The 25,168-nt window shown below is 65.1% G+C and overlaps 1 protein-coding gene across 1 annotated transcript in view; it reads right to left on the reverse strand.

Annotated features, from left to right (window-relative positions):
* WNT7B (Wnt family member 7B) overlaps window positions 1–6,243 on the reverse strand; it is a 46,994-nt gene extending 40,751 nt beyond the window's left edge. Inside the window, exon 1 of the mRNA XM_087814028.1 lies at window positions 6,121–6,243. Coding sequence (XP_087670154.1) covers window positions 6,121–6,191 — 71 coding nt within the window. The 5' untranslated portion in view covers window positions 6,192–6,243. The remainder of the gene's footprint in view (window positions 1–6,120) is intronic.
* Window positions 6,244–25,168: the final 18,925 nt, after the last annotated feature.

Below are 25,168 nucleotides of genomic sequence, written 5' to 3' on the forward strand. Positions count from 1 at the left end.
CCGGGAACATCTGAGCTCCTCTCTGCTCCGGAAAGACTGGCATCAGCACTTTCTTCCCGGGGGGGGGGACTCAGGTCAGGCTGGGCTGGCTGGAGGGCGGGCAGATGGAGGCAGGGCAGGGGGCAATCGGACTTGTGCCCCTGCCACCCCCTCCAGACCCCAGCACTGGCCCAGGAACATTTGAGAAAGCTGTTGTTTTAGGGGAATTCTGCCAACCAAGCTGGCAGCACACACCGTGGAGAGAGCCTGTGTGGGCACAGATGGCGGTCCCTGCAGACCCGGATTTGGAGGGCCAACCCCAAAAGAAAGCTCCGGGTCTGCTGAGGGATACAGGCCACCACCTGCCTCAGAGCCCCTCCACTTCTGCCTTGCCCCCCGGCTGCCCTCACCAGCTCCTGAGCCCCTCGCCCACCACCTCCTTCAGGATCTCACTGCAAACCACCCCAGGAGTCCAGGTTTCCCGCCCCGACACCTCCCCATTAAGGCCAAACCTCAGCCAGCTGGCCCCGAGCTGAGCTCTTAAGCAGAGAGGGCCTGCGGATTCTCTAGCAAGATTTAAGATTGAGGTGCGGGGCATTCTAGGGAGGGGGAGGCTCCGGACCTCCACCTCTGACCTCCGAGAACCGAGGCCGGGATTCCAAGGCCCCCTGGGCTGATCCATTTCCTGGGAGCGACGCCAGAAGCTGGGATCCCTTTCCTAGCCCGAGTCCCCAGTGCTCAGGCGGTGCCCACCGGCCCCGCGCCCTGCCCGGGCAGCCTGCTCCCCCCGCCCCGGGCGATGCCTCCACAGCCGGGGCTGCTCGCCGGGCCTGGAGCGCTCTCTGCGCGCGGACCTTGTAATTATGTCCCACAGCCCGGGAAACCGCGGGCCTCGCAGCATCTGGCTGTGGTTGCGAACTTTTGTTTCAAGATGCGCGACTATTTATAGAAGGAAAACTGGTAGGATAGTAATTTCCTAGGAGCTGGAGGAGAAATTGGCTGCGTCTCTATTAAAAGGGGGTGGGGGCGAGGCGATTTATTAAAACTGCGGCCTCGTGGGGGGAGGGGTGGCGCGGGGCGCGGGGAGGCGGCGGCCGCCTCCTCTGGCCGCGGTAGGCGACCCCGGACGTGGCCCGCGTGTAAAGGAGGGGGAGGGGGAGGGGAGGGCGCGCTGGCTCTGAGGTTTAATCAGTAGCATCCAGCTTAAATTCCCCCAAACGGCGGTTCCATAAATCAAACTTCTTTTTAAATCGGAGGCCAGAGCATATGCGTCCCATTAGGAATCCAGCGAAGCCACCGCTGCGCCAACGTGCCCCCTCGGCTCCCTGGGCCCGGCCGGGCCCTGCTGGGAGCTGCCCGAGCCCGGCGAACGCACATGCCCGCCCGCGCTCTGCGCGCGCCCCCCCGGACCGCCAGGGCGCACCTGGGCCCGCCGCGCGCGCGGGTGGCCCCCTCGCCCCAGGTGAGGAGCGGCCCGGGCGGCGGGCGGGCGGCCGAGCGCGGCGGGAAGGCGGGAGAAGCCGCAGCAACCTTGCGGGTCAGCAGCGCGCACGTGCGCGCCGGGTTCACGCAGGGGAGCGGGTGTGTGCGTGCGCTCTCAGGTGGGCCACGACGGTGCGGCCCGCGCGGGCTTATACCGGGAGGGGGGCGCTACGGTCCAGGACTCGGCTGGGACACGCAGGGAATCGCCGCACCGCCCCCGCGCCCTCCGGCCTTCGTGCTCGGTGCCCGCAGCCTGGTCTTGGGGCTCAGCCTGGCCTCTTGGGGGCCACCTTTTCTCTAACCCCAAAGCCGTAACTTCTCACTGCCAAAGCTCCCACCGCCCCCGCTCCCCGGGCTCCTCCACCTCGCGGCTGAGGCCGGCCAGGCGACCCCAAGTCCCCCTGCTTCGCGCGCGCTGGGCACCCGGCGCCCCGCCCGGGGACCTCGCCGCCTCGTCCCCTGCGTCCGGCTCCCGAGCGTCAGGCCGAGGACAGGCCCCCCGCCCGCCCGCCCACGTGCGGCCCGCGGCACTCACAGGTAGCTGCCGCTGGACAAGATGAGAAAGATCTGCGGGCAATAGACGGAGAAGAGCGCGCTCCGCGGCGACAGCAGGAGCATGGTGGGCCGGCGCTCCTGGCGGGGCTGGGCAGGCCCCGCGGGCAGGGCGCCTGAACCCGCCGAGGCCGGGGGCTCCGGGCCCGCCCCGGGGTAGGGCGGCGGCAGCGGGTGCTTAGGGACCCTGGCGCGCGGGTCCCGGCGCAGTGGTGGCCGGTGCCCCGCCGCCAGGGCCGCGCATGGCGCAGGGGCTAGAGTGCGGGGCGGGGGTGGGGCTGGCAGGGGGGCAGCGGGTGAGCCTCAGCCGCCGTCTGGACCTCCGTCCGTGGATCGGTCGGAACCGGCTCTGTCACTCGCTCCGGCTCACGTCTCCAAGTCTCCCGAGGCCCGCAGCTGCCATTGGCCGGGCGGCCCTCACATCCGCCTCCTCCGCGGGCGGGTTTTTTAAAGGGGAGGCTGACCCGAGCGCGCGGCGGGAGCCGCCCCCGGGGCCTGCCCAAACTGCCTCGGCTTGGACCCCTTCCCGCAACTTCGGCGAGCCGCAGCGCTCTGGCCGGCGCTGGAGGGTGCACCTGGGGGGGAGCACGGCGGGGTAACCGCGCGGGGGCGTGCGCTCCTGTTGGGGGCCGTGCTCGGCAGCGCGCTTCACGGTGCCTGCGGGTGCCTGCGGGTGCCTGCGGGTGCCTGCGGGAGCGTGGGCCCGTCGGTGCGGGCGCAGGTGTGCGCGCACAGATGCCCTGGGCGTGCTGCGCTCTGCCCGCGCGCCCCGCGGTTTGGCGAGGCCGGCTGCGGGTCCCGTGCGCTCGCTGCTGTGGCCAACCAGGCCCGGCCCCGCGGGGCTCACCTGCGCACATGCGCACTGGGGTCTCTGCGGGGTTCCACCTCCGAGTCTCTTCCAAGGGGCTCACGGTGGGAACGCACCCCCAGCAGGTGCACAGAGGCCCCCAACTCCGGCTCCCCCCCTCACTTCTTTGGCTCTCTTTTGAAGGGTTGTTTGGGATCAGTGTGGGACACAGTTTTTTTGAACAATCCTCTCGCCAGCGATTTTTTTTTTTTTAAGCCCAGAAACACAGGTTTTGAGTCCCACCTCCTATTGTCTGCCGAGCTTGGTTACACGTCAGTGTTTCTCAAGATGCGGTGTAGACCCCTTAAGCCGGGGCAAAGGCACAAAGCAGGTACATGGCAAGAAAAGAGATGTGTCCGCAGTATGGCCAGTGGTCCCAGCGGTACTGGGTTTCCCGGTTCTCGACCAGGTGTGGAGACCCATCCCCAGCATCCAGGAGCAAGGGCCGCCTCTCCCCCGTCTTTCTCCCGGCCCAGGGCTCTCAGGCCCCTTGGCCTCTCCCGGCCCAAGGGCAGGAGGCAGACATGGAGCAGGGCTGGTCTTGGGACTTCATGACCCTTATTCCCCAGGACAGAGGGTGCCCAGACTCCAAACTGATCCCCCAGGCCCTGGCTCGGCCTCGTCCAGGGCTGGAGCTGGGAGGCTGCTTAGTCCCCAGGTGAGGAACTGTGACTCCCCAAAGCCACTTGTTTTAAAATTGTGCAAAACCCAAGACACATGTGGCCTTGGGACCCCATCCCCATAGGGATGGCGAGGGCCGAGTTCTCCACCCCTGCTGGTCTGGGAGCTCTCCCAGGGGCTGCAGATCTGCCCTGGCTGAGGGCACATGTGGGGGGAGGGGAAAGGCGTGGGCGGGCAAGGTGTCATCATGAAATATCCTCCACACACACGCAGTCTCTGCCATTTGGTTGGGACTTTGGTGGCCCTGAAATCCCAACTCCTCCAATGCTGAGGCCCCAGAATACACGGTGAGGAGGCACCCCAGGATGCCTGCAGCCGCTGTGAGGCCCTGGTCATTCACTATGAGAAAGGCTGGGCTGGTGTGAACAGGTGTTTATTGGGACACCCCCCCCATCTCACACAAAGGCCCCCAGGACTAACCTTCACCAAACCCAGTAAAGGAGGTGCTACCGTTACCCCATTTCTAAGATGAGGGAAGGTGGGCTGGAAGGTTAAAGAACTCACCCAAGGCCACTGGGTGAGGAGTGGGGGGGAGCACTGGCCACCCAAACCTCGGCCTCAATGCACTGGGCTCCCAGGTCTTTTAACCCCTTAGGTGACATCTGGGCCCAGCTTCCTCCCCTCCCTGCCGTAGACAACCCAGGCGGCTCTAGGAAGAAAGCAGGCCCCTTCATCCCCACAAGGTCAAGGACAGGGGGGCTGCGGTGGTGGCCGGGGCTGAGCCGCCCTCCCCTTCGTAGGCCCCCTGGTGTCTCTCTGGGCTTCCTGCTCCTCCCTGGGGACTGAGAGAGTGTGTGCCTTAGGGGGCACCGGGGGAGGAGTCCCCACTCCTGGGTCCCTCCACCGGAGCGGAGCGCAGGGCCTGGGCCACGGCCTCGCTCTCTTATGCACTCCCAGAGAGGCCGGCACCCACGCACTGGGCTCTCCCTACTCAAACGCGGGCCACCACCCAGTTCAGGATGGCCACAGCTGCGGTTCCATTTACGGAGGGGGACAGCCCTGGGAGCCGAGGCAGGGCACACTGACCTCCCTCCCTTCCCTACCTGGGAGAGGGGAGGTGGGGGTGCTTCCCCAGCTCTTCCTGCAAGCGGCTTTCAGGTGACTGGTGCTGAGGATGGGTGCTGGGGAGAGGGGTCCGTGGTGGAGGCCAGAGCCAATGCCCTTCTCGGCTCTGCCACTTACTCTGTGGGCAAGAGACTTGCCCTCCCGTGCTGGGTATCCTAACCTTTAAAAACGGGAACAGTGAGGGCACTTGATAGCTCCAGGGTTGCCAGGAGGGGACCCGGCCTCAGTGCTGAGAGCCGGGCTGCAGAGAGAGCCCCGTTAGGGGGTGCCCATTCCTTTGGGGAGCACAAGAAGAGTAACCGCGGGGGCTGCTGGAGAGGCCCGAGGACAGTGCCTCCCTCCCTCCCCGCTCCCCACTCCCCACCCCCGCAGACTCGACGCAGGAACCCTCACCTCCCATAAACAAACACCCAGGGACGCGGGGCCTACCCACAGGCCCGCAGGACACCGGGTCGCCAGCCGCCGCGGGCGCGCGCGCGGGGTCTGCAGCCCTGCGGCTGGGACGCAGGCCTTCCCGTCCCGCCCCGGCTGCGCCGGCCTCAGTTTCCCCATCTGTAAAATGGACGCCAACGATTCTCAGGTGGCGCTTCCACGTCTCGGCCGGCGGCCCGGGCCGGGCCCTCCCTCCGGGCTGTTGGCCGGCTTCGCCCGCGGCCGGGATCTGCCCGCCGCCGGAGGCGCACAGTAGGCGCGCAGGGCGCGGCGAGGCGCGGGGTCGCGGGCGCCCCGGGAGCGCGGCACCGCACCCCGTCCGCGATCACGCCGCCCCCCCGCCCCCGCTCCGAGCGAGGCCGAGACGGAGTCTGTCTAGGGGAGCGCGCAGCTCAACAGGTAAGGACTCGGCGGCTTCAGGAATGTGGAAATTCGACTCGGAGCAGCTACCGCGGCGCGAGCGGCCCGCCGGGCGCCCGCCCGCTGCAGGGGGAGCGCGGAGAAGGGGCCGGCCCGAGGCCCGGGCGGGCGGGGGCGCGGGGCCCGGACCGAGCCCGAGGCGGCCGGGCGGCCGCGCGGCCCATCCCGAGCCAGCCGGACGAGTTGTCAAGGTAATTTCAACACGTCCGGGTGATGGATAGAGACGGAGGGCCGCGCGGGGGCACCGGCCTGCGCGCTCGCGGCGGGGGTGCGCGCCCCCCGCCCGCCGGGCTCCCCGCCGCCCCCCGCGCGCCCCCCCGCGCCCCCCACCCCGGCGCGCCCTCCAGGCGGCGAGCGCTCGGCCCGGGCTCAGCGCCCAGCGCGGCCCGGGGGAGGGAAGGCGCGTCCCACCCCCGGGGCCTGGAGCCCAAACAGGTGAAAGTAGGCGCCGGGCACGCTCCCCGCTACCCGCGAGCCCGCCCGCGGCCGCCGGGCGCCCCGCTCGCCCTCCTCCAGCCCCGGCCCGCGCCCCTCGGGACAGCGCGCCGCGCGGGGGTCGGCGGGGTCCACGCTCAGCCCGCGCGAGGACGCCACGCACAGGCCGGCCCGGCCCCTCCGGCCCAGCGCCCCCGCGGGGACGCCCTGCCCGCCGCGTTACTCACCCGAGCTTCACGTACAGGACGCCAAAGCAGAGAAACACGTAAAAAATCCACTTGCGAAAGTTTCTGTGCATGATCCAGGGCGGGGGGCTGCGCCATAGACAGCGGCGGCCGAGGGGACGCGCGGGCGGGGCGGGCGGGCGGGCGCGGGGCGCGCGGGCCGCTTTCAGCCGGCGCTGCGGCTCGGGCGGCGGGCGACGCGCGGGCGCGGGGCGCGCGCTGCCACCATGGTGAGCCCGGGGCGCCGCCGCCGCCGCTAGCGCCTCGGGGAGGGACCTCGGCGCGGGGGCCACAGCCTCGGAGCCCGGGGAGCGGCCGCGGAGCCCCGAGAGCGCCGGGGGGACCCGGGCCGGGCCCGAGCGCGGCGGCCGGGCGGGCGCTGCCTGGACTGGGCGCAGCCGCCTGGGGCCGTGCGCGCCTCCCCGAGCGCCAGGCGGCCAATGTGTCCGCACTTGTCCGCCTCCCCAGGTGACTCGCGGCCCGGCGAGCGAGCTGCGAGGGAGCGAGCGCGCCCCAGGTAGGAGGACCCGCCTCCCGCCCGCCCTCCTCGCTCGCCGCGCGCTCTCTCTCCCTCGCTCCCCGGCGCTCCCCTCCCTTTTCTCCTCCCTCCCCCGTGACACAGGCGCATCCACCCCCCGGACCCCCCTCCCCGGGCCCACTCCCTTCCCGCTGTCCTACGAGGACCCGGCTGGGGGAGGGAGATTGGGTGCTGGGGGGGGGGGGGGCGCGGGGGAGGGTGCGGCTCGGAGGAGACACCTGCGGAGGGGCCGCGCGCCTCTGCTCCCGCGGGGCGGGGCGGGGCAGCCGGGAGTGGACGGCGCGGGCCGTGGTGGCCACTCCGCCCGCAGTCCCTCGTGGGGGAGGGAGGGACCACCCGCCCCGCGCGGCCCCGCGCGCCTCCCCTCCCCCCGCAGTTGTCCGCGCGGGGTCCTCCCGGGCCACACCCTGAGCTCGGCGCGGCGCCGTCCCCACGCTCCCTCCAGCACCCGGGTCCCTCCACCTGTCAGCGCGGCTCACTCGGGGTGGGGACAGACAGACAGGCCTGGCCAGACGCAGGGCGATGGCCCGGTGACCTGCGGGAGCCTCTGGGCGATGGAGACAGCTCGGGGCCGCGGGGGGACCCCCTGCCTCCTCTCCCCGCTGCCCCGGCCCCCCAGTCCCTGCGGTGCCCTGCGCGGGCCCAGCTCGGGCCTCCCCCCGGAGCGGCCTGGCCCGGCCCGGTCTGGAGAGAGTGGGCGCCGGGCCCCCCGCAGACCCTGCTTCGTGGAAGCCCTGCCCGTTGGGAGGGGGTGGGACGGGAGCCCCCCAACCTCTGCCCTGGCCGGCGCCTCCCGGCCCCGCGGGGTCGCGGCCTGCGGGGCAGCAGCTCCAGGGCGAGTGGACGGCGCTGGGAGAGCTTCGTCCCCTCGGACCAGCTGGGACCAGAGACTCCCTAGGGTGGGCGTATGGAGGTGGGGGAGGGGGTGGCTGCCTGTCACCCCTGGTCCCACCCAGCCCAGCTCCGGCGGGACCTGGGGCTCGGAGCCTCCGTCCCCGCCCCGGGCCGGCTGACCCCCTGCCCCTGATCCCTCCCTAACCCCTCAAATCCCCTGAACCCGCGCCAGGACCCGGGCGTGGGCCATTCCTGGCCCCCCAATGGGGGAAGGGGGTGCAGCTGTGCAGAGCCGGGGAGCCGCGCGGATGGGGAGCGGTCCCGGGTGAACGGGACGTGGGACACCATCACAGGCAGGGAAACTGAGGCACGGGCGTGAAACGACAATAGTGGCATCAGCTCCGAGTGGCCCCCGCGCCCCCGCGCCCCCGCGCCCCCGGCCGTGGATTTCGGGTTTCGCGGACGGGAAGCTGAACTCTGGAGACGGAGGGTCAGGGCCGAGCCCCCGCGGCCGGTGGCCGGAGCGGGCGGCTGGGGGCGGGGAGCCGGGCGGGGCGCGGACTCGCTCGTGGGCCGATGCTGCCACCTGGCGGTGCGCGGGGGTGCGGGCCGCGCGGTGGGGCGCGGAGGCCGCGGGGCCACGCCGGCCTGGGGGGGGGGGGGGACGACGACACGGGCGGTGTCCCCACCCTGGCACCGCGCCCGGGGCCACCCCAACACCCCCCCATCACCCTCCGTCTCCCCATTCCGTAGCAGGGCGAGTCCTCGGGAGCGGTGGGTCTGCAGCAGGGACCCCAGCGGTGGCCTCCCCCCACCTCCGGGCCTCTGCGCCCCCGGCCCCGGGCGCAGGGACCCCCCTCGCCCACCCCAGACCCCTGCGGGTCGGGCTGTGGGAGGGCTGGGCCGGCAGGTGGGACTCAGCCGGCCTGGGCCTCCGGACGCCGCGCCCTGGGGACCCCGGGGCAGCTACGCAGCGTCCTGCTGCCCCCTGCCGGCTGCGGGAGGGAAGCGGCGCCGGGGAGCTGGCACCTGCACGTGCGCACATGCCTAGGCGCATACATACATACACGCACACGCGTGCATGCGTGCAGGGAGCAGAAGCAGCTGCCTGGCGTCAGGGGGCAGCTGCGCCTGAGGTCCCCACCCCTGGGTTCCCAGGGCTGAGTCCAGGGCTCCGAGGTCTGCGGCCCCACCTGCCCTTCCTCCCACCCGGGACTGCAGCTCCCTCCATCCCCAACAGGGTCTGGCTCCAGGGGTTCACATCTGTCTGAGGCGCGGGAAAGATCAGATGGAAGGAAGGAGAGGGGACCCTTCTGCCAGGGATGGAGCTCTGGTTCCCACTCTATGGAAACCGGCCGATGCCCAAAGGGCAGGAGTCTCCAGAGTCAGGCCACCCTAGGGACCCCGGATGGGTCTTAGGCCACCTTTGGTCTCCGTGGGGCCAGCAGGGCAACGTTCTCAGCGTCTGCAGCCTGGGTTTCCTCATCTCCATGTGGGGGGAACAGTGGCACCTGCATCCCACGGGGTCCTGACCGTCGAATGAGTTACCATGTGAAAGCACTTGTACAGCGGGGGGCAGAGGGCGGGCACTCAGTCAGTGCGGGTTTGGCCTGGCACCCCTGGCCCTGCCTGACCCGCAGCCTCATCACATGTACCCTTGTCCGTCCTCTCCACCGCCCTTGTCTTTCCTCTTGTCACTTGAAGGCATCAAGCTCGGCACCTCGCTCCGCCGGGCTTTGCCCAGTGCCGCCAGCACAAGCGCCCCATCCCGGCGCCTTTCTCCTGCTTTGTTCTCGCTCCTCGCTCCTGGCTTCATTGACAAGCGTTTCCTGGGCCCCCCAAATGTCTACTCAGGTTGCACTGAACCTGTATTGAGCCCCCTCTAGAGAAGAAACACGTGCTTGTCTGTTGGACCCTGGGCAGCCTCGTGGGATGCTACTAAACCCATTGCACAGATGAGGAAACTGAGGCCGAGAAGGTGACACAGTTGGCGGAGCTGAGATTCGAGCGCCGGCCCATCAGGCGGAGCTGAGCTTCTGTCACGGCACTCTCAGCCTCTAGGCAGGCGGGGCCTGCGCCTCAGGAGCGGAGCCCCCAGGTCAATGGGGGGACACTGAGTGTGCTGAGAAGCCAGAGGACAGGAGGCCACGGGGAACGTGCTGGTGGCACGGGGTGAACCCCAGGGGGAGTCAGGTTCCTGGGGGGGCCTGGAGAGAAAGGGCAGTGTGGTGAGCAGGATTCTAAATGACCCCCCAAGGTATCCTGCCCTAATTTCAGGGACGGTGAGAGTGGCGGTGCGATGCTAGCTGTCACGTTACATGGCAAAAGAGGTGATGAGGACTGATTAGTTCACTTTGAATTCCTCCGAAGCGGATTAACCGTGGGCCTGGCCTAATCCAGTGAGCCCTCTAAAAGCAGATAGTTTTGCCCTGGTCGGCATTGCTCAGTGGTTAGAGCACCTGCCCACACACCAGAGGGTTGTGGGTTCGATTCCCAGTCAAAGGCATGTACCTGGGTTGTAGGTTCGCTCCCCGCCCCTGGTTGGCAACCAGTCCCTAGGGAGGCAACCAGTCCATGTGTCTGTCTCACATCCATGTTTCTCTCTCTCTCCCCCCCCTCCCTTCCTTCCACTCTGTCTGAAAAGCAATGGAAAAAATATCCTCCAGTGAGGATTAACAAATAAAATAAAAAGCAGAGAGTTTTCTCTGGCTTGTGGCAGAGGGGCAGTCAGAGAGATTCAGAGCACAAGGTGGATTTGGGGTGCCATTGCTACCTTTGGAGGTGGAGGGGACCTCGTGGTGAGGAATCGGGGCGGCACCCGAGAGCTGAGAGTGGCCCCTGGCTGGCAGCCAACAAGGAGACGGGACCTCAGTTCTGTAGCCGCAAGGACCTGGCTTCTGCCCCAAGGAGCCTGGATTCTCCCCTAGAGCCTCGGGTGAGACCCAGCCCCGCCGACACCTGGCCTCACCTGGAGACCCTGAGCAGAGAGCCCAGCTGCAGGACACGCTGGCCTTCTGACCCCCAAAGCTGTGGCGTAACACACAGACGTGGCCTTAAGCTGTGTGCGGCAACGTCGCCCATGGCAACACAGCACAAGTCCAGTACGATTCGGACGTGCAGACATGGGGCCGGAAAGCCAAAAGATGGAGCCGCCGCTGGGCGCTGAGAGGCAGGAGTCGGGGGAAAGGTTAGACCAGGAAGAGGCAGGGCTCAGGCCCTGAGGAGCACAGACTTGATTTTATGGGCACTGGGGAGCTATTGAAGGCTCGAGGGAGCCAGGGCAAACAGGGGCAGGCCCTGGAGGGAGTGTCTCAAGCTTGCCTGACCGGCTGACTCCTAGGATCTCTTCAGAGCATCCTGGGGAAGGGGCCTGGGAGTGTGCAAGCTTAGTAAACACCCACTGGCTCCAGAGCTCAGCAGGCTGAGGAGATGCACCTTGTAGACACATGGACACATCCCAGGTCCTCTTCATTCACGAGGTTTCCCTGAGTCCCCTCAGGGTTCCCAGCCCCACCAAGGTGGGTAGGGCCCTTGTGGGGAAGGGTGGTTCATTGTGGGAGGAGCAGAACACCCTCTGGTGAGACAGAACTGGAGCCCACCTGGGAGAAGGGGTCGTGGGAGATGGAGGAGTTCCTGAAGGAGCCGAAGAGCCTTCTGGGGAGGTCTCTAGAACACCCTCTTTTCCCAAGGCATCGGTCCTTCCCCTGGGAAAAGGGGAAGCCCAACAGGGCAACTCCCAGAGCTTGACGAGATTCCACAGGGCATCCGGGAGCCCAAAGAACCAGGCGTGAGCACCTGGAGCCAGCATTGGTGCACCCAGAATAAAATGTGCAGGCTACCCTCTGACCTCTGACCTCCGACCTCCATGTGGGTTGTGAACCCAGGAAAGGAAGCATTTGATGGAGGCTCAGGGCCACCTTGTGAATGAACTTGCTGTTTGGCTTAAAGGTGCCAGGAGCTGGGTCAGGCCCTGGAGAGGGGAAGAAAGATCGTCAGTAGCTATCTTGGGTGACTGGGCTTCCCGAAGTCCTGTCTTATCTCAAACTCTCAGGTCAGTGACATCACCTCCATTGATAGCTGCTGAAAAACCCTACCAGCCACTGTTGAAATGTCACGTGAGAGAGAATTCCACCTTCGTTGTGTTCATCCACCATCCACCGAGATGAGGACTGGCTTATTACAGCAGCTAGTGTGACTCACCCTGACCAATGCAGACCTCGCCTGTAGGGAAGGGAGGGCTCACTCTGTCACCTGAAGCCAGAGAACCAACGGCTCAGGACTTCTAGCTCAGACTTCTAGCTCACAGTGGCTTCCGTGAGCTTCTCCCGTTGCCCGCAAATATGCCTGCTGGGAAAAAGGCAAAAGCCTCACTCCGAGCAAAGCACATTGTGAAATATGCACCAGTCACTTCCCCTTGGCATGGTGGGCAATTTTTCTCTGTTACGTCAGAGGCACCACCTGCCCAAAGAAGCAACAGGACTGTTATAGCCAGTAGTCCGTGGTCCACCATTCAGTCCTAGCTCTGTGCCTTTTCCATGCTGTTCCCCACCTGGAATTCCTTTCCCTCTTCTTTCCACTACCATTTACAGCTTGACTCTGACCACTGACCTTCTGATCCCTTAGGCTGGGCCAAGCCGTAAAGGACACTGAAAGCCAGACCAAGGCCTTGGAGCTTGTCTTTCCCCACAAGAGCTGAATGCTGTGCCCTGCGCAGTTCCTCACTGGTGGCTCAGGGACATCTGGGGTTGGATTCTTCTGTGTGGTGGGTGTTGTACTGGGCACCCACTAGGTGTTTGTAACACACCACTCCCCCAAAGTGTCTCAGACATTGTCCAGTGTCCTGGGGGCAGAATCAGCCCTGCTTGAGAGCCATGGGTCTAGGCTGTGAGGTTTGGGTGTGGAGGAGGCAGATTCCATCCATTCTCTTGCTTGGACATCCCTGGGATGTGGCCTGGTCTGCCAGGTCTGCCAGGCTCTAGTGGGGTCATGGGCACATCTGAGCTCCCATGTGAGGGAAGCAGAAAAGTCCAAACAAGCAATTTCCTGCCTACATCCCATTGACAACACCTCTGCCCACATCCCACTGATGTTGGCCCGGCCCATGGCAATGCCCAGCTGCAAGGGGCTGGGAACTCTGGTCACAGGCTGGGCTGCTGGCCAGGACCAGTTTCCACTTCACAGAACAGGTGAGCATGTAGACACCCATGAGGGCAGAAGGAGACAATGGACCTTGAAAGAAAACCGGCAGCTCCTCACATCCCTCTACATGCCAGTTCTCACCCTGGCCCTCCCCACACATGCCTGACACCCTCCCACACTACTATTATATTCTTACAGGCCCCCCTAGGGCTTTGCTTCCACAGCTCCTTAGCTTAGTCTGGGAGACCTTGCCCTCAGGGCTAGCTCCTACACTGACCTGCCCAGTCATCCTGCTGCACCATGTGATCTGATCACACTGTATGCATGCCCCCAAGCTGATCATGGCCCTGGCTGTCACACATGTTGTTTTCTCTTCTTTAAATGCTCTTCCCAATACATTAGTTCTGATGCATATTATAGCAAAACTCATAATAGATGTCTAGATGTAGATAAACCAGGGCTTGTCTAAAGGCCACACATGTCATCAGGGACCCAGGCTCCTGCCAACTCATTGCTCTGCCTCCCAGAGCATGTGTCCCTTCACCTCAGAGTCCCAGATGGCTGCTAGAGGTCTGCCATCACATCTGCTTTCCATGCTGCTGGGTAGAAGGACCAAATAAGGGCATGCCTCTCCCCATTCTTGAATACTCCCGCTTAATTCTCATTGGCCATAACTTGGTCACGTGGCCATATCTAGCTGCAAGGGAGGCTGAGAAATGTAACCTGCTAGCTGAGCAGTACTATACCCAGCTAAAACTGGAGCTCTTGTTACAAAGGCGGATGGGGAGATGCCTGTTGGGGCACATAATCACCTTCTTCTCCCCACCCAGCGATCTGCTCAGGTGTCCCCTTCCTGGATCCACCCAGCCTGTGGGCAACTGATTGTTCAGACTGCTTCCCTGGAGGCTCAACTGGGCCCCAGCCTGTAGCCAGGCCCATAAAGGCTGTGATGAAGGAATAAAGGGGAAGGTGGACACCTCCCCCTCCCCCTCCCCGCCATCAGCCAGCCCTGTTCATAGAAAGACTGTTGAGTTAGTAAGACCGGCTCCTGGATGATCTGACTCAGGGCCTGGGAGCTGCAGGAGTGAGGGACGCTGTGCGATGCAAACGCATTCATTTTCTCTCCATCTTCACCCTGCATTTAACTTCACGCATTTTTAAGCCAAGTGTATTCTTTAAAAAAGCAGGGCTGAGTCTCCTGCTCTCCAGCCTCCCCGGGAATGACTGCCCGGTCAGTGGGAGGAGGGGGAAGCTCATTTCTGAACTGGGTCCTGGGCCTTCAGAAGCTGGATTCACTGTCTGAAATGTAATTGCATCTGTGGCCGTAATCCTATTTGCCAGATTGATCTAAAAGTAATGGGGTGTTTGTTCTTCCATCTCAGACACCAGAGAGCCGTGGCCCCAGGGCCAACAGTGACTACAGGAGGCCTGGCCAGCTGCACATGACCCCACCCCCAGGTGACTCATGAACAACAGAGACTGACTCATGGTCAGAGCACCTGGTGGGAACCCCCTGCTTCAAGGGTGGGGAGATTGCAGCTCAGGAGGCAGAAGGACGACCAGGGTCAACCAGTGGCCAAGCGTGGTGGCCCCAGCATCCAAGGGGTCCCCTGGGTGCTTGCCTGGCACTCCCTCCCATAGCTACAGCAACCAATCCAGCATCGGATACATGGTCTGGGGTCCCCGTTCTGGCCACACGCTCTTCCTCGCCTGCACCCATCCCCCAGTGCGGAGGTGGGCCCCAGGGAGGTGGGCTCACTGACCAGGACTCCTCAGGACCCCCTCCATGGGGGTTCCTCACCTAGGCCTGAGACACACAGGCCACCAGAGGGCAGCATCCAAGAGTCAGGGCAGGTTCGTCCTGGCCCAGAAAATGCCTTAGTAGGGCACAAGCTCTGGGCCTCAGTTTGCTCAGCTGTGAAATGGGAGGCTGTCACCCACGCTGAGGCCTTGGCCACACTGGTGCCCTGTCAGCCATCTGGGCAGCACCCCCTTAATGGTGAGTGAGTGAACGAATGAACGAGGCGATGGACCGGCCTCGGCCCTGGGGCGCTCCCTGCTGCCACCCCCTCCACTCCAGGTTTAACAGAGGGAACGGGGGCTGCTCAGAGCTCGGTGCCCAAGGGGCCTAGGGAGCTCCAGTCCCGAAGAGCTGGTTTGGCCCCTCCTCTCCTCACACTCCCTGTGGGACTCGGGGGAGCCTTTCCTCCCCAGGGGCCTCAGCTGGGAGGCTTAGAAAGACACGGTCTGCCCTGGCTGGTGTGGCTCAGTTGGTTGGAGCGTTGTCCGGTGCACCGTAGGGTCACGGGTTCGATTCCTGGTCAGGGCACATACCCAGGTTGCGGGTTCAATCCTCGGCCGGGTCATGTATGGGAGGCAACTTATCGATGTTTCTCTCTCTGTGTCTCTGTGCCCCTCTCCCTTCCTCTCTCTCTAGATTCAATTTTTTTAAAAATCCTCAGGTGAGGTTAAAAAAGACACGGTCTGCAGAACCACGTGCCAGGGAGGGGAGGAGGCAGTTCCACAGGGGCTGCCACAGCTGGCTCCCGGGTTCACAACTGAGCAGAAAGGGGGGGGTAAGAATCTGGGGACAGGGGCTGTGGGTATCAGGCTCTGTGACTCTGAGCCTCAGTTTCCCCATAGGTGAAACACCAGCCACCTCCTGGGTTGTCAGAAGCATGCCACCCATAGCTGGGGCCTGGCACACACTAGGTGCCCAGTAAACCAGAGGTGTCCTGCCTGCGAGTGACAATAATTGCAAACACTGGGGCATTTCCAGGGCCCTGGTAATATGGGAACTGCCCCGGCGGTGACCCTCCCCCTCCCCTTCAGAGGAGCTTTGCCTGAGGGAGGGAGCGGCGGCTGTGGGGTGGCAGCCAGGGCGGCCTCCTCCTCCAGGTGGGCAGCTGGGCGCCCGGTGCAGGGACACGGTGAACGCTCAGGGCAGAGCCAGGGCTCTGGGAAAGTGGATCCTGCCAGCACACCCCCTCCCCTAGTCCCTTGCCCCCACGCCCCACCCCGAGACCGTGGAGACTCATGGCAGCTCCTGAACACTGGCTGCCTTTCCCTTCCCTGCGGTTTTCATGCCCCTTGAGCCACCCCTGGGTGCTCTGGGCACCCTGCCCTCCCTGCCTGGTGGGCGACGAATAGACATGAGATGCAAGGTGGCCGCCTGGGAGGCCAAGTTCAGCCTCCTCCCCTTCCTTCCCTTGGCGTGCGGGCGCTGCTCTCCCGGCCTTCTCCCAGCACTGCAGGCCACGTGGGGAGGTTTTCGGGGAGGGAGTCAGCGTGGCGCAGACGAGCGCCCTCACACGCGCACCCCTAACTGAGGCCCTGGCGGGGTGAAGCCCTGTCCCCTCCCGGCGCTGGGCTGCAGGACAGGGAGCCTGACCCAGGAGACCAAGGAATGCGAGTGGGGCTGACCGTTCCCCGGGCGCTGGGTGGCGTGTCTTCGAATTGTGTGGGCTCTTAGCCCTGCCCATGGGGACACTGGGGCTGCAGCCCTGGGGCTTTGTGGGGGTGGGGGTCCCGGACCCCTGGGGGGACAGAAAGTCCCAGCTTCTGATCACGTGGCTGGTTCTTCCGGTGACCAACCCCCATCCTTTGGCGCTTTCCAAGTCACCTCATTAACATAACAAAAGACACTTTTACACTCTCAGCACTTAGGAAATTCCGGAGAGTTTTAAGAGCTCGGTGCCAGAAACTGGGACAGAGACCAAATGTTTCTTCTGATAGATCACAAATCACGGCCTCCCAGCCCCTCCCCTCAGTCCAGGCTCTGGGGCCTCCACTGTGTGGAGGAGGGGAGAGGTCAGGATCCGGGTAGGGCCACCCGGGAGGGCGAGGGGGGCCTGGCACCCCTGTGTCCTGAGGGCTGCCCGAGCCTGTATGCCACACGGTGCCCTGGCCCCGGCTGGATGTCCGCTGTGCCCCCACAAAGGGCGGCCCCGGCCTGGGGGGCAGAAGCAAGTGGGAGGAAGTGGGTCCCTGTGGGATGAAGACCCAGAGGTGGTTCTGGGGAGAGAGCCCTGGTGACACCCCCCTTCCTGGCCTCACGGTCCCAGCTGCACCATGGGGACAGTAACACCACTCACCCCTGGGACATGGGAGGTCTGATTTGCCCCCCCGCCCCACTCAAAGTACTTCCTGCCCCCGTCCTCCCAGGATTCCGGTGGGCGGGTCTCAATCCCTAGGCAGCCCCTGGCCTCAGGCCCTTGACCTTGGACCCGCCCAGTTCCCGCTGAGTCCCCGAAAACTCCCAATGTGACCACGAGAGGGCGCTCTGTGGCCGGGAAAGACGTGGCCGTGGGACCGGACTGTGTCTGCAAGGGCACTGCAGGGACGGACACAGGGAGGGCTGTGCAGCCCCGGTCCCCTCACCTCTCCGTAGCGATGCCTCCCCGGGGCGCTGCAAGGACACGGTGAGACCGGGGACGTGCTTGGCTGCGCCCTACGCACGCGGAGAGACTGAGGCCAGACGGGCAGGAGTGGGGCAGGAGTGTTTATTTGAATGTAGGGGCCCCGTCGGGCTGAGTAGGGGTTGCCTGGATGGACCACATCCGTTGGTGGTCACTCGGGGTGTCCCTGCCTTCCAGCCATGGGGAATGGTGCCGCTGTGGACATGGGTGCAGGTGTCCGCTGGCGTCCCTGCTTTCAGCTCTCCGGGGACACGTGTACCCCAGGAGGGGATTGCAGGGTCACCGTCTATCTTTAGCTTTTGTTCACAGCCACTGCGCCGTTGACATCCCCGCCAGCCACACCTGGGGTGCCAGTCTCTCCACATCCTCATGTGTTATTTCCCCGTGTGCTTTATTAATGCTGTTGGTATTTGTACTTGAGCCTCCTGGTGGGTATGAAGTGGTCTCGCGTTGTGCTTCCTGACTTTTTGTGGCTGAATAATACCATGAGCTCGTGGTCAGGAGGGAGGGAGACCCTCAAGCCCACCTAAACCCTGAGGAGCGAGGGCCGCAGAGCCCCGGGGGGCTGGGGAGAAGTCAGTGCTGCAGGGAAGCTTCCAGAGGGCGCGACACACAGAGGAGTCGGCCAGCGGGGCAGGTGTGGAGTGTGCGTGCTTCGGGCTGTGAACACACCACACCACACACACACACAGACATACACACATGCACACACACACACCACCGCACACACAAGTGTGCACATGCCACACCACACATACAGACACATGCACACACTACACCAAGTGTACACTCACGTGCACACAGACACACATGCACACACACGCACACACATGCACACACACCCTCAGTCTCTGAGGATCAGAAACTGCCACCATCCCAGCTCACTCACTGAGCAGTTTGAAACCACTAAGGATTTTTGAAGCCTACTGTGTTCCAGGTTTGGGGCTCACAGGCTTTGGAGAAAGGAAAACTTTAACATCTACCCCTCAAAAAACAAAGGACGGAGCCGCGTCTAGCAGGAGAGGAGAGGAGGACGCCGGCCGAGCTGCACAAACCGGCCTTCTCTGTACCCGGAGGCCACTGCGTGGGGACCTGGGGGACCTGGAGGGACTCTGAGGCAGAAGGAAGCTCAGGCCTCGCCGGGGAGCACTGGGCAGAGGCCCAAGGCCGCTGAGATCTCCTCAAGTCCTGCCCCCACCCCTGAGCAGGGTCCGAGGGCCCCACACCCTTTGAAGCCTGAAAGTCCCTTAATCGGTTTGATTCCACGGGAGGCGAATCTGGCGCCTGAAATCACGGCGCTGATGGCGGGTTCACTCCAGGACAGGCCGCCTTCCTGTGTGGCTGGGACGGAGGTGGGGGGGCCTGGCCCCGGGCCACCCCTCCCCCGCCCGCGCATTGTCTGCCCTGCGGCCGGAAGCGGGCTCCTGCCCAGGGCGGGCGGGGCGTGGGGACCTTGAACCCCAGGCTTCAAGGCTGCGCCAGGCCTCCGGGATTGCAGGACCCTCTCTGCTCAGCCCCCCGCCAGCCTGGACATTGGGGCTCGGGGAGGGCGACTGCCAGGACCCCCAGGGCTGCCCAGAATGTGAAGTGAGGGGGCTGGACGGGGCGGGCGGCCCCTGCCCCCGAGCACAGCCACACAGGCCAGGGCCCCATCCCTGTCCTTCAGCCCACCCAAGGCTCCCAGGACCATTCAGTCACCCAGCAGGGGTTGTGGGTGGGGGTGACCGACCCCGCAGGGCCCCTGCAGCAGACAGCAGCTACCTCTCTGCCAAGACAGAGGGGAGAAGGCCAGAGGAGAGAAAAGCCCAGACCTAATTTCCAAGTGAAATGACTCCAGGACTGGCCACCGCCTTCCCAAAGACAAATAAGCCGGCGCCGAGGTTCCCACCCAGGCAGGGTCCCACAGGGAGGCCTCTCTTGGCCCATGGGAACTCAGACCCGGGACTCCAGGTGCAGGGGTCGGTGTGGGGGAGAGGGGTGTGCAGAGGTCCAACCTGGGAACCCATAAGTGTCCCCGTCCCCATGGCACCCGCCCAGGGCTGGCGGCTGCAGGGGCTGGGAGAGCCCGACCTCAGAGTCACAGAGCGCTTGGCCCAGAGCGCCCTGAGGACACATGAGCGCGTCCACCTGGGCGAAATGGGTTTTATCTGTTCGCAGCTGAATTTGTACCCGGTGTCCAGCTCTAGCGGCTGCTTGAGCCTGGTCAACAGGGTAAACTGAGTTAGCTCAGGCCTCTCCTCCCCGGGGGACATCTGACTCCTAGAGAATCAACGTGGGGGCGCCGGGCCTGGGACACCGGCTGTCCAAGCAGCATCCTCCGGGGTCCTCCTTCCAGCCTGGCCCTTCCCTCTAGGACACCCAGGCCTGGGTCACTGCGCGTCCCTCTCAGGGAGCCTGGGAGCGTGGACCTGCTCTTGTGGTCACTCCAGGGGCGGCCCCTCTTCATCCCTGTCAGAGCCCAGGGGCCCGCATGTGGCTCCCCCTCCACACGGCGTTCCCCTCAGCAGCCCCGCAGGCCAGCCCCCCTGTCCTGAGGGTCTTCGGTCTTCTCCCCCCCAGACCCCTCCCCCCCAGGCCTACAGCAGCACCAGGTCAGGGTCACTGGCTCCTCCGCTCCCCAGGGCCACTGTTTGGGACATGGACTCATGTTGGCTGAGGCTCTGGCTTCTAGGAGCTTCTTTTGTTTTTCTTTCAAAATGTTGCCTCAGCCATGCTTTTCAAAGTCTGATTTTATAAAAATATGTTTTTACTGATTTTTAGGGAGAGGGGGAGAGAGAGAGAAACATAGATGAGAGAGAAACGTCCGTCGGCTGCCTCCTGCACGCCCCCTACTGGGGATCGAGCCTGAAATCCGGGCACGTGCCCTGACCCCGAATCAAACCCGCCACCTCTCGGTGCTCAACCAACTGAGCCACACTGGCCAGGGCATTCAAAGTCTGTTTTAATGTCAAAAGCTGGCCAGCATTTCTGTTACCCCTCCCTGAAATATCTCCTTTCTCTCTACTGTGGCCTGGCAGGGTGGGGGTGAGGTGCCAATATTGGGGAGAAAGGCATGTCCCCCACACCAGGCAAGGATGGTCATGCCCATTTGTCAGAGGAATCGTTGGGGCCGATAAAGGATCCGATCAGAACTGTGTGCGCAGTGGGAGCATCAGAGAGCCGGGCCTACACTCCCCCTATAACCTTCCGTGGCTCCCCACCGCCTCCCTGAAGGCAGGGTACGCCTGGGCTTCTGGGATTTATTTCTCCTGCCTGGTCCCTGCTCCCAGGCACATGGGAGCCCTGCCCCACTTTGCTAACACAGGCCCTCCTGCCCCATCGGTACACATTCACTGTGGACCTTCTCAGCTCCTTGGCTTTGGAAGGGCTGACTTCTCATGGCCTCCTTCCCACCTGCTCTCTCCTACGCCTCCTTCTGATTGGCCCTACTAAGCGTCATGTCTCACCTTTGAGGCTTCCTCCTCCAGGCAGCCTCTCCTGATGGCACTCTGCCTGTCCCTAGGCTCCCACAGCACCTGAGGTTTTTTCCTACTACCCTGTCTCCCGGCTAAACTGAGTTCCACGTTCCAGCCGCCCGGAGGGAGACCTACAGGCTCCCTGTGTGCTGACCAGCTCAGGCTCAGCCCACGGGAGGCACTGGGAGGAGGCCCAGGCTCCAGGCGGAGGCGATGGCTCTCTCTGAGCTTGGGACCCTCTCCCTCCCTCACCCTCAGGCCACCAGCCCGGGGACCTGCTCCTTCCCTTGTAGCTTTTCCTCAGCCCTGCCCACACCTGTGCCCTTTTCTAAAATGCTCCTCAAGTGACCCAAAGCGCGGGTGCCCCCTGCCTTCTGCACACAGGGGCCTTGCCGGACACAGAAACCCAGGGGAGAGGAGATGCGAGCTCTGGGCTCCGAGAGGGTGGCCCCTGGGTCCCAGCCTCCACGGGGCCTGGCCGAGGGGCCCGCTGCAGCCCTCCACTTGGGGGCTCGCCCCCTAAGCCTCCCACAGAGAAACCCTGCTCTGAGGAGTCACTGCCCAGTGTGGGGACAGGGCTGTGTGTTTTAACTCCAGAAAGACCAGACCCCGGTGGGGGAGCCGGCGCCAACTCAGACAGCTGAATAAACAGCCGGTCACGTTTCCAGGCCCCCCGCAGCCTGGCCCCCCTGCGCTGGAGGCCACTCAAGGCCAAGAGTGGGGCTGGAGCCCTCCGTGGAGAGGGCAGCGGCCCCCCTTCCCAGCCCCGCTCCCACAGCAGGGCCCCTGTCTGGTGGACAGCGGGAGGGAGGGAGGGGGAGGGGGCCGGCTGCCCCAGATGACCCAGCAAACAGTGTCCCAGGCTCAGCTCTGCCACGTTTGCCCCCAGCCTTCTGAGCATGCCTGGCGCTCCGGGCCTCCTTGTTCCCCCCGACTGTGGGAGCGACAGGGACACCCGCTAGCGTAGTCGGGAAGACAGGCGGTGGGTGTCAAAGGCAATGGATTGGGGGGGGTCCAGGCAGAGGAGCCTTGAGGGGTACAGTGAAGACCCAGGACTGTCCCCAAAGGTGGGGAGCCGTGGCTGTGCTGGAGCAGGGCCCACGTGGAACTTTAAGAAAACTGCTCCGGAGGCCTCTGCTGGAGGAAGGGAGAGGAGGGAGGGAGGCCCGCAGGGCTGGGGCAGCCTGGGCCTGGGCTGGGGTCTGGAGGGTGGGGTGCACGGAGCCCTGGCCGGAGCGGACGTGCCCTCACCACCCTGTGCCAGCTGGGCCAGACCTGGTGGGCTGCGTCACCCCCGCTGTCCTTTCCCCTCACATCCTGGAACTCAGGGACCCTACTTCCCAGGGTTCGGGGGGCTACATCATAAGAACATGCCCTTGAGGAGACCTGGCCATCGCCTTGAGGGGATTAGTTTTGATTTAACCCCCAAAATAATAACTCCTCAGCTTTCCTAATTGCATCCAGCTGTGCAGGGCCTCTGGGCCTCATGGCAGGGGCCGCTCCTGGGCCTAGAAGGGAGACTCGGGCCATAGGGGTGATGGGAGCCAGATGCCCCGTCTGCACCAGGCCCCATGGGGACAAAGCTCCCTTGGCCCAGGCCATGAGGGGGGCATCTGACAAGGGGACAAATGGGTGGCCTTTCCCATCAGCCCAAGGGCCACTCACAGCGCAAGCTCAGACCTTCTAGAGCCTCCGGACACTGGCCTCTCCCCAAGCTCTCCAGTCTCCCATCCCTACCCAGGAGTATGGAGAGGGGCTTCACACCCGCACCCTCTGCCTGGGGCACACACACCTCTCAGGGCCCAGCCCCACATCCCTAGGAATGAGTTTCTCTGTCCTGCCCCAGGGTTAAGGCGTTGACATCAGACTCGGAGACCCCAAGAGCAAGGCTACATCTTGTCTCTTCAAACCCCCAGCAACAACACCACCGAAGATCCACACAATGTGCCCAGGGCACCACCCCAGGCCATCTGTGGCTTCTGTGCTCTAGGTCCCTGCACCCCAAGAAGTGAGCCCTCCCCCGCAGCACAGAGAGGCTGAGCTGGCCCTGGCTCCCTCTGCCTGGGGCTGGGGCCTTGGGATTGCAGCACCACCCCACTCCCATCCCTGCACCCAGGGCCCTGGGAGAGCGTCCCAAACAGACACCTTCCCGGTCCCAAGGACTGGCCCCTCCCTTCCTCAGTTTTCCAGTTGGGTGACCACCGCACCCCCGCAGGACAGTAAGCCCCCCCATCTCCTTCTCACCTCCCTTGGGGTGGGGTGGGGGCACTTTTCCACTTAAGGTGTCTGACGGCAAACATCCCTGAGGGTTCACCTACCCCCTCCAACCATCGGTAACCAGACAATCGTGATGATGTCTACCTATGGGGAGACCAGAAAACTCAGCCAGGATGCCCGGTGAGGGTGCCTGTGACCTTGTGGACGCCCATATTTATGGGTGGCCCGGCCTGTGGGTGCCCAGGGTTTTAGATCGGGCGGCCGTGCGTTACTGCAGCCACCAGGGGACAGCAGAGGGAGCAGCTTCGCGGTGGCGGGAGCGGGAGTCTCCCTCCCGGAGCTGGTGCTTTGTGCAGGGAATGCAGGAAGGGGGGCGGGGTGGAGGAGGCCCAGCGGGGTCACTCAGGGCCAGCCGAGGAGTCTGGGCTCGGATCCTGGCCCTGTACTCACTCCTGCACGGCTCCGGCCCTCCCCCCTCCCCCTCCCCCCTCGCTGGCGCTGCACTGTGGTCCCTGGTTGTTTTCCAAGGCGGACAAGGCGAGGCCGAGAGAGGAGGCTTCCCCCACACAGCTGCAGCCTGGCCGGCGGAGCTGGGGGCTCCTGGGGGCTCCTGGCGTCCAGGAGAGGCCCACCCCACCCTGTGCCTCCCGTCTGCAGATGGGGAAGTTGAGACCCAGCCAGGAGCAAGGGCTTGGCCTGTGTCCCACAGCACATTCAAGGCAGAGGCGGGATCCGGCCGGGCCTGCAGACCCCGAGGCCCGCCCTGCTCCCCCTGCACATCCCCCAAGTCCCAAATTCCACCGAGAGCAGGGGTCCTGCTGGGTCCATCCGGGGAAGGGGCCCTCCTCCGGCTCCCAGGGCCCTGTGTGGCCGGCTCCCAGCCCTTCCTGTGGGGCTCCTGGTGCGGGGCGCTTCAGTCCTGTGCCTCCTTCCCCTGTGTGGAGCGGGAGCTGCTGGGTCCTGCCTGTCCCGCGGCCCTCTCGGGCCTGGCCGGGAGTGGGGGGGGGGGCAGGGGTGAGTCACCCCTTGGGACACTTCCCGCTGAGCTCCCCTCTCTCCCCAGCTTTTCCTGGGCAGGTCCTACCTGCAGAGGAGTCTGGCAGGGAGCCCTGGGAAGGGTGAGGTGCGGGTGCTTTACTGAGAAGCGGTTGCCTGGTGAGGCCAGGAGAGGCCCTGGGGGGACCCAGGGTGGACACCCGCAGGCCTTTCCTCCAGGCTCAGGCTCGGGAAGGTGGTGCCTCGAGCTCTCTGCTCTGTGGCCGGAAAAGACTCTGTTCCAGGAATATGCAGCTCCGTGGGTCGCCCCGAGCACCATCCCCCGCCCCCGTGGCTTCTGCCCAGTGCATACCCAGGGCTGCCCTTGCCCCCAGGGGTGCCTTCCAGCCTGCGGACACTGGGCACAGCACGCCTCTCTGGGCCCCGGTCTCCCGGGGGCGTGGGACAGTGACTCTGTGACAGGGCAGTGTCCTGAGGGCTGGCACGATGAGTACATGTCCCAGGCCCCCCAACTGCCCCAGGGCCAGGCTACCCAGCGTCCGGCAGAGTGCCGCTCCCCACCTGGGCCCCGGCCCCACACTGGCAGCCTGGGGTGGAGGGCGGGCGGCCTGGCAGCCGCGGCGGCCGAGCTGGGCCCCGGCCAGAGCGCTTCCCCGCGCCTCCTCCCGCGCTCCGAGCGCATTACCTCATCGGGAAGCCATTCCGGAAAGGCTGGCGGAGCCCCTGGGAGCGCAGGGGAGAGGCGCTTTCCAAGCCCTGCTGGCAGCCGCCCGTGCCAGACGAGGGCAGGCGTCACGCCTCCGGGTGTCTGCCTGCCGAGCGACCGCTGGGAGGGCAGCTGGCTTTTGTCAGCTTTTCGGGGTGACCAGGCTGGGCTGGAGCAGGCGGCGGAATGGCACTGCCCACGGCTGGCCCGCCGTTACCGGGCAGGCAGGCGATTTATCCCAAGAGCTGGAGCCGAGCGGCTGGGCAGGAGGGGAGCCAGGTGTGAGCCATAGCAGGACCCAAGCCCTCCCGCTCCTGGGCCTCAGTTTCCCCCCCAGCTCCCCTCCCCCTCGCTCGGGCCTCCCCCTGCGGGCCAGAGCCGTGGCCCTGAGCGAGCACGTGACCGACTCCCGGCTGATGTAAACCAGAGGCCCGGCTGCAGCTGGCTCCGGGCGCTTCCCGAGCACGCGGGCAGGGCCCAGCGGGGGGGGGGGGGGGGGGGGGGGGGCGCCGCGGGGAGCTGGGGTGCTGGGGTGCTGGGGCAGGAGGCCCAGACCGAGGTGGGTGCCCAGCGGTGAGGACATGGGGCCGACAAGAGGAGCTCCCAGCCCGGCTCCAGCCCCCCCGCCCGGCTTGGATTCGAGAAACCTCTCGGAGCCTCCGTTTCCTCATGAACAAAATGGTGCTAACGATGCCCACCCACCCGTCCCAGGGAATGGTTAAAGGGACCCTTGAACCACGTTAAAAAA

Source organism: Miniopterus natalensis, chromosome 2 (genome assembly GCF_054644295.1).
Source record: "Miniopterus natalensis isolate mMinNat1 chromosome 2, mMinNat1.hap1, whole genome shotgun sequence".
NCBI classification, from domain to species: Eukaryota; Metazoa; Chordata; class Mammalia; order Chiroptera; family Miniopteridae; genus Miniopterus; species Miniopterus natalensis.